The sequence below is a fragment of the Amblyraja radiata genome, chromosome 20, assembly GCF_010909765.2.
Source record: "Amblyraja radiata isolate CabotCenter1 chromosome 20, sAmbRad1.1.pri, whole genome shotgun sequence".
NCBI classification, from domain to species: Eukaryota; Metazoa; Chordata; class Chondrichthyes; order Rajiformes; family Rajidae; genus Amblyraja; species Amblyraja radiata.
The window spans coordinates 1141622-1154707 of record NC_045975.1 but is presented as its reverse complement, the minus strand read 5'-3'; the positions used below and the strand labels follow the sequence as shown (position 1 = coordinate 1154707).

Here is a 13086-nt window from a genome sequence, read left to right as displayed (position 1 = left end):
TTTGCCTTGAGCCCATGACTTGGTTTATACTGGCCAGTTCAATATGTCCACAGGGATATCAGTACAAAAATAGAGTTAAGGACAGGAGGGATCATTCAAGGCAGGAAAGGAGGCCTCCTGTCAAAAACAGAAAGCATTTCTCCAGCATCTGCTCAAGCAAGCAGGCTTTACACCCCTGGATAACATTTCAAACAGATATTACGAGCATGAGGATGGATATGGGTGGAAGGGGACAAGGGGATGGGTGGGAGATGAGGTGGGCAAAGGAGTTAACGAGACTGCAATGGGAGAAATATGTGCACATACGGGTGGGTGGAGAAGGAGAAAGAGAGGGTGATAGGGGGTATTACTTGAAAGTAGAGAATTTAATGTTCAAACCATTAGGTTGTAGGTGACCCAAGTGGAACAAATGGTGTTGTTCAAGTTAACTTCTGCCTCACTTGGGCAATGGAGGAGGCCTACGGCAGAAATGTTGGCATGGGAATGGCAAGGAGGAGGTTAAATGGTTAGTATCTGGGAGCTCCAGCAGGCCTTGCCTAGTGTTTGGTGAAACAGTTGCCTTGTCTCCTCATGGTATCACCACTGAGGAGGCCATGTTGGGAGCACCAAATGCAACAGGTGAGATTGAAGCAGGTGAAAGTGGACATTTGTCTCACCTGAAAGGCAGCTGGGGTTCCAGGATGGAAGTGAGAGAGGTGGCATTGGGACAGGTGCTACTTCTCCTGCGGCTGCTGGTGGAAACTGTAAAGATCTATTACAAGACTAGACTAAGTGGGACCCGTTGGGTCCCAGCATCACACGGGAGGGCTGGTCCCCCAATTCAATATTCCATCTCTCCACCAATTCCAATATTGGTGGCCAGTGTGGGGGGGGGGGGGGGGGCGGGCTTTCTGGAGCGCTAGTATGGGTGTTGTGGGCTGAAGGGAATGGTTTCCAGAGGGCTAGTATGGACATTGTGGGCTGAATGGATTATTGGGCTGGCAGCTTAGTCACTCAAGCCTGTTGTGCTGGAAGCTTTCTCACAGCTGGTGGGCTGGCAGTTGACTCACGGCTATTCCTTGAAATTCCATTTCAAGCAGGGTGCAAGGCCACCAAATTTAATGTGCAGTTTCTTACCACTTCAAGCAGGGTGCAAGGCCACCAAATTCAACCATCAGTCTGAAGAAGAGTTTCGGCCCGAAACGTCACCTATTTCCTTCGCTCCATAGATGCTGCTGCACCCGCTGAGTTTCTCCAGCATTTTTGTGTACCACCAAATTCAAGTGCAGTTTCATACCATTTCAAGCAGGGTGCAAGACAGTGAGTCGTGACCTCTCCCTCCTCCATCTTGCAGAGACTGAGCCACACCCACACTTCTGGGTTTTATAGTCCCCCCCCTCCCACCAGAAGGGGCGTGGCCTTCATGGCCTGATTGACAGGAGAGAGAATCTCAACATTTTTTAAACACTAATAACTCTTTTATTTTGCATCGATGGGAAAAATCCTCTTGTCCTGCACAGCGGAGGGGGACTCCGAGTAAGATGGCCAAAAAATCACAGCCGTAAGTGGCAGCGTTTTTTCTAAAATTAACATACAGAACAACAGGAAGCGGTCAAGATCAGACTTTTAGTAATATAGATAGATGTATTAAATGCTTGTGCCTGGTTTGATTAAACATAGCACAAGATATATAGCGATACATCACCCGTTTAGAATAATTGTTTGTCCTTGCCTCGTTTCTCTTCCACTTGCAGACATTTGCTGAAACATCAGTTTGTCCAATATAAGAAATTGCTCCAGAAACTAGCGCCATACTTTTAATTGTGATGGACACATATATACATAAACAATAAGATACTTGCTACATCTTTCTCAGTCATCTCGCGGGTGCAAAAGGCTAACGATTTATATAGTAATGTTCTTACCCCTCATGAAATATTGGTTTTGTTTCTCTTCTCTTGTTGATTGGTGAAAACATCTTGTTCTCAGCCAATTTGCATCAAACTCACTGATGTGCTGATCAGGCCATGCCACTGAAATCTAGAGCAAGATGATGATGGTTTTAAAAACGGGAGTTTAACATCAAACTGTGTTGTATTTACAACCATGTAATTAGCACCAATTATTTGAAATATTGCAAGAAGGAAACGGAGAGTTTTTGGAGAGGTACAAATACCCATCTTTAATGATGTGGAGCAAATGTGTGCACGTGCAGAAATAGCCTTGCGTTTTACTACATGTTTTGGATGATCATTGACAGGGTTTGGGTACCTAGTTCCCTCCACCCCATCTTGTGCAAGACTGAGGTCTATGAGGAAATAAAAAGTGTAGTTGTGGTTTGATCCATGGTTGCACCAGTGATATGCAGCTTTATAGCAAGGTGTAGGATTGCACTGCCATTTCACACACAAGGTTGGTGGGGGGGGGAAGAGAATGGGGGGAGTTCATAATCAGAGATGGATACAGGACTGAAAGGACACAAACAACTAGTCTACAAAAGAGAAGAGGGGACGATCAAGAGGATTCTTCGTGTCACTGTAGGTTATGATTATTTTTAACTGAGTTAGATATAGCTCTAAAAAGGCTAACGGAATCAAGGGATTCAGGGAAAATATGGGGAAAAGGCAGGAACAGGGTACTGATTTTGCATGATCAGCCATATCGAATGGCGGTGCTGCCTCGAAGGGCCGAATGGTCTACTCCTGCACCTATTTTCTATGTTTCTAACTGTAAATTGGCCGAGAGTTTTGTTAGGAGTGACTCAGGAGCAAGACATTACATTTGCTATTTAAGAATTGATATGCTGGGACAGTAAATTGGAGAAGAGCAAATCAAAATTGAAGGGAGTAAATATGTGGAATGAATACAGAAAATGAAACAGTTGTGAACATTAACATGCATATGAACTGTCTGCAGAACTGATAAACATCATAGTAAACAGCAGTATTTAAATGCGATTTAAAAATGGAGAGATATTATCAAACAACCAATACCAGAAAGGTAGAGATTCAAAATTGACTTAGGAATCAATAGTTTTACGAGGTAAGTAGATAGGAGTCTATAATCAAGTACAGGCCTCAGTCTGTCTCCCACACTGGTAATGTAAAGGGCCTGTCCCACTGTACGAGGTAATTCAAGAGTTCCCCCGAGTTTTCCCCTGATTCGAACTCGGAGAATGTCCGTAGTGGGTCTGTAGGAGTTCGTGGATGTCTCGTAGCGGCTCGTACGAGTAAAAAGTAACAATTTTTTTCATCACGAGTATGTTTTGTCACGAGTACATTCACAGTGTTGAAAAAACGTCACGAGTTTACCGGATTTCCCGAGTACCTACCGTTACTCGTACGAGACGCTACAAGACATCCACGAACTCCTACGGACCCGCTACAGACATTCTCCGAGTTCGAATCAGGGGAAAACTCGGGAGAACTCTTGAATTACCTCGTACAGTGGGACGGGCCCTTTCAAGTCAAGTCTCAAGAGTGTTTTTATTGTTATATATCCCGAAATGGAACAATTAGTTTACTTTATGTGTAGAAAGGAACTGCAGATGCTCAAGGGATAACTGCCAATGTCCCCAGTGTTTCCTGTCTTCAGCTAAAGCTGGAAAGCTTACCATATATAAAATAATCACTGGTTATGAAATGAATGTCAGGAGTTTCATCAACAATACTCAATGCATTCAACCTAATAATTAACTTTGGGGGGGGGGGGGAATTAAAATAATTTTTTTGCATTGTGTTTGCTCTGACATTAATCCAGTGTTGATAAATTGTTGGAGAAATTGCTGGAGAAACTCAGCGGGTGAGGCAGCATCTATGGAGCGAAGGAATATGTGATGTTTCGGGTCGAGACCCTTCTTCAGACTTCTCGACCCAAAACGTCACCTATTCCTTCACTCCATAGATGCTGCCTCACCCGCTGAGTTTCTCCAGCATTTTTGTCTACCTTTGATTTTTCCAGCATCTGCAGTTCTTTCTTAAACAATTGTTGAGATAATCTCTTTCCTTCAAAAAAAACGTTGTCATAGCACTCTATCATACTCAACAGTAAAATGCATTTTCTTCAGTAAAACTAGCACGAGTTAGAGGAGTGCACAGCTGCAGACTACTCTGTGGCAGAGTACTACTTCAGATGAACATCAACAAGTTTAAGTACAACTTTGATCTTTTACATCCAGTTTAGCAATGAAAAGATTGAATAACAGTGCAACTATTGTATCAATTATTATCAAAGAGCTTCAAACAAATAGAAACATTTCAGTCTCCTTGTTGCCATCAAATGTTGTTATGATTTTAATTTCTTTGGGCGGAACAGAATAAGACTCCAGCTGTAAGATTGTGAAAGATTTAGTGCAGGATAAAGAAATAAAATGGACTGCTTAAAATAGTTCACTTGATTCTAGTTTCTGAGAAACTATTGTGTAAACCTGGAGTTAATGAGAAGGTAACAAAAAACATTGCTACTGGCACTGTTGATCGCCAGACTAGTAATAATGAAAAAGGGTGACTGTTATTTTCCATTCAGCAATTTGTCTTCAAAAATTATAATCTTAAACACTTGAACTATATACTTTAATTAGTTTGTAAAGAATAAGAGAGAGAGCCATGTGTTTCTCAGGCCATTTAACCACAATACAAAAGCCTTATAGCTATCTCATTATAATATTCACATCACACAATAAAGTCTGATGTTTAAAAGCTGAGATGAGGAAAAACATTTTCACCCAGAGAGTTGTAAATCTGTGGAATTCTCTGCCACAGAAGGCAGTGGAGGCCAATTCACTGAATGTATTCAATAGATTTAGCTCTTAGGGCTAAAGGAATCAAGGGATATGGGGAGAAAGCAGGAATGGGGTATGATTGTGGATGATCAGCCATGGTCATATTGAATGGCGGTGCCAAGGGTTGAATGGCCTACTGCTGCACCTATTTTCTATGTTTCTAATTGAGCACAAGTAATATTATTTCTCTCGCTTCCCCACATTTAGGTAGGGGTTAGGTTAAGTTTGGGTGAGTATTACTTTTGTTCTATTCTAGCTAATTAATATTTTTTGTGAGAAAATAATCTGTAATTATAATGGGTATTGTATTCATTTTTGAGGAATCCAATATTTGCATACATTTACCCTTTTAAAAGATAAATAACACTGATTCAGAAATTCCAACGTACTCAAAAAGTTAACCTGGTACTGCACAGATCCCTAGAGGGGCAAGGCAAGTACTGGACTTGTCTAACATGACCCCAGTCTGGCACTGTGCAGTCACAGTCACACCCATTGACAGTCACTCCCACCACAACCTGGTCCAATAATCTCCAACAGCAGTGTTGCACAGGGAATCAAATGCCAAAATTGCTTTGCTATGCAAAGATGACCTACGACCATTAGGACTTGATCAAAATTTCAAGTAAGAAAAAAATATAGAATTGCATACCTCAATTTCCGAAAGCGATATTCTCTCACTTTATCTATTTGGTGATGTTGCTCTGTAATAACATACTCATACAGCATGGAATCAGGCCCTTCAGCCCAACATGCCCCATCTACACTTGTCCTGCATTTGGCCCCTATCCCTCCAAGCCTGTCCTATCCATGTACCTGTCCAAATGTTTCTTAAACATTGTGATAGTTAGTACCTGCCTCAACATGCAACGCTCGGTTCACTGCCTGGTACCAAGCTGATTATTTGAGAAATAGCTGTCCTTCAAAGCAGCTTTATCGTTAATGCCAGTTCCAAAAACAATTGTTCAACTAAACAAATCATTATAGAAGAAGTGGAACATTTATTATAGGTGTGGGGAAGATTAACAGAAGTTGTAAGCATTCTTGTATTTGTGATTCTGTCAGCGTGACATTACAAGTTTATAGAATCGGCAGAAACATGAAAATCAAATCTTAATCATGCACTTCATTACAACTGAATTCTTCTCAATTCTAAACAGGATGTACACGCAATTAAATCTTTCTATATTAATATTAGAATATATTTTGTAGTGATATCACGTGATTACTTAATACTACCATATTTTTAAAAACACTTTAATCCTTTGCTTTAGTTTAGTTTATAGTCACGTGTACCAAGGTACAGTGAAAAGCTTTAGGATTTTGAGAGAATAAAACATAGTAAGAATTGCCAAATTATACATTTAGCATTTCCTGTTTAAAATGCTTTCAAGCCCACTTCCTCCAAAGCATAACGTAATCTTACATTTCAACCAGATATTAATTCAACCAATTCACAGTAAAAAGTTCAGATATAACTTAGAACTTCACCAACTAGCTTTAGACTCATTTGTAGATTAATGATTTAGTTATGCAGCAATATAATATTTGTATTAGTAATATTTTAAACTATTAATACCTTTGAATCAGTCAGGATGATTTTCTCCGGAGAAATGTTCACATCCAAATCTTTTATGGCAAACTTTCTAGCTTTAGCTGAAGACAGGAAGCATTGGGGACATTGGCAGTTATCCCGTAACCATGCATAAGGATACACACTATGATTTCCATCCTCCCAGTGAATGACGAACCATCGATGTTTATCTGAGGTCTCTACTTTTTGGATAGCTGAAGCAGGAAAATTGAATTTAAAAGTTGTCTGGCTGTGTAGCGTGCGGCTTTGATAGAGAACATTTTGTACAGGATGAATCAGAGTGTTCTGTGCAGTCAATAATTTTTGCATTCCATTTCGAAATATTCTGTTATTGAGAAAATATTTAGCAGCTGAACGCCACATTTTGCAATATTGCCGCAATTGGAAATGCCTTTGACTTCGAGTCTTCACTCTGGTTGAATCAAGATTCTCAGTCCACTTCAAATTCAGTAAAGCCTCTGTAAATCAAAACACAACCAAGGAATGTTTGCTGTTATCAATGCAATTTAATTTCGACACATTTTAGATATAAATAAACTACTCAATTACCACACAGTCACATAAAAGATTCATTATTTATGACAAGTTAATTTAAATGATACAAAGATTCATGTAGAAAAATAATGATAACCAACAATATTGCTTTCTATAAATAAGTCCATATTGATGAGCCACAAGGAACTGAGCAAAAAATGACAATGTGTGCTAGGGTAACTCAGTGTGTCAGGAGAACATGGATAGGTCATGTTGCTGGTCAAGACCCTTCTTTGGACTGATTTGAGTGGGTGGGGAGTGATAGAAAGCTGGTGGAGAGGTGAGGCAGGACAACATTTGGCAATTGGTGGATACAGGTGAGGGGGTAGGTTATTGGTAGAAGATTGCACAATGACCAGAGACAAATAGACAAAAAGTGTGAGATAAGGAGATAAGGATAAAATAGATGCAAATTATGCAGCCAGAGGAAGGAATATAGGTGGAAGGGGACAAGGGAGAAACGGATGCACATCCAGGTGGGGCACAGGAAAGAGAGGGGGAAAAGGTGTGGGGATTAGCAAACTGGAGGAACAGAACATCATATTCTGTTTACAGTGTGGACTGTAATCTTAGACTAGAAGATGATATCAAATCCTTGGTGAACTGGGCTGAGCAACGGCAGATGCAATTTAATCCAGATACATGCGAGGTGATGCATTCTGGCTGAACCAATGAGGCAAGGACAAACACACTGAATGGTAGGGCCCTCAGGGTTATTGGAGAACAGAAGGACCTTGGTGTATGTACAAGTTCAAAGATCGGTCAATAGAGCTAATAGGACGTGATGGTTCAATTCCTGTAATAAATCGGCACTCTTGCTATTTGCAGTGGGATTGGAGTGGTGAAAAGTAGGGTAGGTACGTCATCGGGGTCATCAGGTGGGCACCCTCCTTCTTTAACGTTTCATTGATAAGCCCACATCATCTCCAGAGGGCTCAAGGGTGATACCTGGCGTCCCAGTTACATCCCCCTCAATTCCATACCCTCCTCTCTTCATCTTTTGCCCAATTGTTATCTCTCCTTTTGATCCAAATCCAATTGCTGCTTTTTTCTGCAGAATTTGATAATGATTTGATTGCTTGTTGGAGGGATCGACCCCTCATCCCCATTTTCTTTAATAGCCTGGTCATAGATGTAGCAACAAATTCCCTGCATCCCACTTCGACAGGGAAAATCTTGGGTTTCCAGCCATTCTGGGCAGCTTCAGTTGCCAGTTCAGAGTACTTGGTCTTTTTCCTCTCATAAGCTTCTTCAACACCACCTTCCCATGGAACTGTCAATTCCACAACATATGCCAACTTGGCTGTTGTGGACCACAATACCTTGTCTGGCCGGAGTGTTGTAGCCACAATGTCTGGGGGAAACACAAGCTTTTTTTCCAAGTCCACTTCCTTTTCCAATCCCGAGCAGGCTGCAGAATGCCTGCATCCTTTGATGTTATCTGGTGTTCTGGAAGTTGGCCTGCTGGTACAAATGTTGTGAAGTGGACATTTCCTGCCGATGTTGGTGGGAAGCATTTGTGATCTTAAGCCTCTGTTCCAGGATTGATGCCAGCTGTCTGAGAACTTGGTTATGCCGCTAAGTGTAACGCCCTTGGCCAAGGCTCATAGTGCATCCTGTTAAAATGTGTCTTAGTGATGCAGGTGCTTGGCAAAGGGAGCAAGCGGGGTCTTCTCCGAACCATTGCTTCAGGTTCTGGGGTGATGGTAGAACATCATAAGTGGCTCTGATGACAAAACTGAGCCGAGATCCTTCCATTTGCCAGGTGTCACGCCAGCTGAGTTTCCTGTTTTCCAGGCTCTCCCAGTTAGTCCATTGGCCCTGCTTGGTCATTGAGACGGCCTTGGCGTGTCGCTCTGCCTCCTCCCGTCTTCTCACCTCCTCCACCACGAGCCGTCTCTTCTGCACTGATGTTGCCTTGTGCCATTGAGGAGCTTTTGGGACGAGCCCGAGCACAGCTCTCCCATGTTGGACTTGGCCAACCACATCCCAGAAATGAAGAGCAGACTTAGCACTCTGAATGGCTTCAGATGGGGTCCACTTCCTCCCCGTTGCCACACTGGGGGCCACTGTACGAATAACAGTATCTGCAGATTCAGTGAGGGTCATAACCAACCTTGCTTTAGTGCATTTGAACTCTTCCACAAGTCCTGCAATGGGCAATTCCAATTTGCCACTGCCGTACAGTCGGACACCACTTAAGCATCGTGGAAGTCCAAGCCACTGTTTCACATGTGTGCTGATCATTCTTTCCAGCTTTTCCACTTTGTTGATAGGGATTTCATACATAGTTAAAGGCCACATAATTCTTGGTAGTATGCCAAATTGGAAGCAGCACAGCTTGAGTTTTCCTGGTAGCAAGATCTTGTTGATGTGAGCTATGTGCATGATGATATCCTTTTTCAGTTGTTCAAACTGCTCAGTGTCCTTGAGCTTTGCATCATACCATGGGCCAAACTCTTCACTGGCATTTCTGAAACAGTTGGAACAGGTGTTCTGTCAATATGAAATCTTTGATCCTTGACTTGACCTTTGACAATGGAGATGCTTCTGCACTTGCTGGGTTTAATCTTCATCCTTGCCCATGTGATGTTTGGTGATGTTTTTCCAGAAGTCTCTTAGTGCAGGGGATCGTTGTTGTTAGTGTTGTTATATCGTCCATATAGGCTCGTACCGGTGGCAATCGCTGACCACACTGTAGCTGTTTTCCTCCCACAACCCATTTTGATGCTCTGATAATGAGCTCCATTGTCATAGTGAAGGCCAACGGGGAGATGGTGCACCCCGCCATGATGCCTACTTCCAGTGGTTGCCAAGCTGTGGTAAAGTCTGATGTTTTGAGACAAAATTGCAGATCCTGGAAGTAGTTTTTTTTACCAGGTTTGTTATTATTGCAGGCACCTGAAAGAATTCAAAAGCAGTCTACAGTAGCGAATGAGGAACTGATCCTTAGGCGTTGGCCAGGTCGAGGAACAAGACATGCAAATTCTTTTGTTTAAGAAGGAACTGCAGATGCTGGAAAATCGAAGGTACACAAAAATGCTGGAGAAACTCAGCAGGTGCAGCAGCATCTATGGAGCGAAGGAAATAGGCAACGTTTCGGGCCGAAACCATCCCCTACTCCCAATTCCTCTGTCTACGCCGCATCTGCTCCCAGGATGAGGCGTTCCACACCAGGGAATCTGAAATGTCCTCATTCTTCAGGGAACGGGGGTTCCCCTCCTCCACCATAGATGAGGCTCGCACCAGGGTCTCTTCCATGCCCCGCAACACTGCTCTCTCTCCCCATCACCGCACTCGCAACAAGGGCAGAGTCCCCCTAGTCCTCACCTTTCACCCCACCAGCCGTCACATACAACAAGTAACCCTCTGTTAGTTTCGCCACTTCCAACGTGACCCCACCACTCACCACATTTTCCCATCTCCCCCTATGTCTGCCTTCCGCAAAGACCGCTCCCTCCGTAACTCCCTTGTCAATTCTTCCCTTCCCTCCCGTACGACCCCCTCCCCGGGCACTTTCCCTTGCAACAGGAAGAGATGCAACACCTGTCCCTTTACCTTCCTCCTCGACTCCATTCAAGGACCCAAGCAGTCGTTCCAGGTGCAACAGAGGTTCACCTGTATCTCCTCCAACCTCTTCTATTGCATCCGCTGCTCTAGATGTCAGCTGATCTATATCGGTGAGACTAAGCGGAGGCTGGGCGATCGTTTCGCCGAACACCTCTGCTCGGTCCGCAAGAACCTACCTGACCTCCCGGTGGCTCAGCACTTCAACTCCCCCTCTCATTCCCCGTCCGACCTCTCTGTCCTGGGTCTCCTCTATGGCCAGAGTGAGCAACACCGGAAATTGGAGGAACAGCACCTCATATTCCGCTTGGGGAGTCTGCATCCTGCGGGCATGAACATTGAATTCTCCCAATTTTGTTAGCCCTTGCTGTCTCCTCCCCTTCCTCAGCCCTCGGGCTGTCTCCTCCCATCCCTCAGCCCTTGGGCTCCTCCCCCTCCTTTTTCCTTTCTTCTCCGCGCCACCCCCCATCAGTCTAAAGAAGGGTTTCGGCCCAAAACGTTGCACATTTCCTTCGCTCCATAGATGCTGCTGCACCCGCTGAGTTTCTCCAGCATTTTTGTGTACATGCAAATTATTTTGTTCTTTCTTAGCAGTGATGCTGGTATGTTCTAGGCATCCCGAGAAGCCTGCTATGCCAGCCATTTGGATTGACGTATCAATGAAATGGTTTTGTTTCAGATACTTTGTAAGTCTTTTCGCCACCACACTGAAAAGGATCTTGCCCTCTATGTTAAGAAGGTTTATTTGCCGAAACTGTTCGATGGTGGACACATTTTTTTCCTTTGGGATCAGCACTCCCCCCGCTCTTCGCCAGGCTTTGGGGATGACTTGCTTTTCTCACGCAACCCTCATGTTCCTCCAGAGGAATTTCAGAATATCTGGGGCATTCTTGTAGACACAATACGGAACACCATTAGGGCCTGGTGCAGAGGCCGTTCTTGCCTTCCTCACTACTTCTTCTACCTCACTCAGCTTGAGGCTGATGTCAAATTGATGTTGTGGGGGTGAGATTGGTGGGATGTTAGCGGGGATAAAAATCGGTTCATCTTTTAACTCATCAGTGTGGATGGTTCTGATGTGTCCTTCAATCTCCTTTTTTGACGCTTTCAGGGATCCACTTTTCTCTTTTGTGAAAATGCCTTTCACAAACTTAAAGGGATCTTTGTAGGTCTGTTTTTTTTGCTTTTTCCTTCTTTTTGCGTAATTTCCTTATATTCTCCGCTCTGCGCAGCTTCGAGAGCCTCTGTTTTAGGTCCTCTTGAAGGAGATTGATGCCCTCCTTTTCTTCTTGCTTTTTTCCACCTTCCTCAGGCCTCTTCTTTCTTTAACAAGTCGTTGGATTTCCTGGAGACGACGGGACTTGGGGGGAGGAGGCCTATCTTTCCTGCTGAGTTGTTCCTTCGCACCAAATTTCTCCTTTCCATAGCTGTAGACTAGATCACCCATCTTCTCCAACTTATTTTCTGCTGATCCCTTGATTCCACAAGATTAAGCTCACATCTGCATTGATAATTTCCCACTCCTTGCTGTTGGACTTTGTACAAGTTCAAAGATCCTTCAAGGTGTTAGTACAGTTAAACAACATGGTTAAGAATGCACATATGAAGCTGACCTTCATTAATTGGAGCATTGAATACAAGAGCTGGTCCAAATTTATAAAACCTAGGTCAGACCTCAGTAGAAAATTGCTGAAATTCCAGAGAGTTGTGGACCTAGCCCTGACCACCAGACTAACCTCCCTTCAATTGACTCTATCTACACTTCACACTGCCTCAGCAAGGTGACCAGCATTATCAAGGACCAGTTTCACCACAGTCACTCCCTCCCCCCCCCCCCCCTCTCCTATCAACCAAGAGATACAGCAGTTTGAAAATGCACACATCCAGATTCAGGGACAGTTTCTTCCCAGCTGTTAACAGGCAGCTGAACCATCCTACCCTCAACTACAAAGCAGTCCGGACCTACCATCTACCTCACAGGAGACCTTCCAACCATCTTTAATTGGACTTTACCTTGCACTAAACATTATTCCCTTTGCCCTGTATCTGTACACTGTGGATGGTTTAATTGTAATCATGTATAGTCTTTTTGCAGACTGGATAGCGCACAACAAAAAACTTTTCACTGTACCTCAGAATACGTGACAACAATAATAAACCCTAATAAACTAAAGTAGAGTATTACATGCAGTTTCTGTCACCAATTTGGAGGAAAGGTGTGATAGCACTGGAGAGGGTGTCGAGGACAGTCACCAGAATGTTTCCTGGGATGGAACATTCCAGACAAGATGAGAGATTTGGTTTGTTTTCCCTGGACAAGGGGAGGTTACGAGGGGACAGAACTGAAGTAGATAAAATTATGTGGGGTACAGATAGAGTAGACTGCAGGAAAATATTCTCACATATGACTTTGATAAAACCCCTTTGTCCTCTGGTAAAAGATTTGTAAGGAAATCTGAGGATAGGACCTTTTTCATCCAGAGAATTATGATTAACTGGAATACACTGCCTGAGAGAATGGTGAAAGCAGAGTCACTGACAGCATTTAACGAATGTCCAGAGGACCACTTGAATCACTGAGGAATAGGCCATGGGTCAAGTGATGGAAGATGGGATTAATATAGGTGGGTGT

The 13086-nt window shown here is 43.4% G+C and overlaps 1 protein-coding gene across 2 annotated transcripts in view; it reads right to left on the bottom strand.

The window, feature by feature from the left end:
* bbox1 (gamma-butyrobetaine hydroxylase 1) overlaps nucleotides 1–13086 on the bottom strand; it is a 77918-nt gene that overhangs the window by 58792 nt on the left and 6040 nt on the right. For both annotated transcript variants that reach the window (XM_033038618.1, XM_033038617.1), the window contains exons 2-3: nucleotides 6339–6811; nucleotides 1905–2019 (exon numbers count right to left, since the gene is read on the bottom strand). In XM_033038618.1, coding sequence (XP_032894509.1) covers nucleotides 1905–2019; nucleotides 6339–6811 — 588 coding nt within the window. The remainder of the gene's footprint in view (nucleotides 1–1904; nucleotides 2020–6338; nucleotides 6812–13086) is intronic.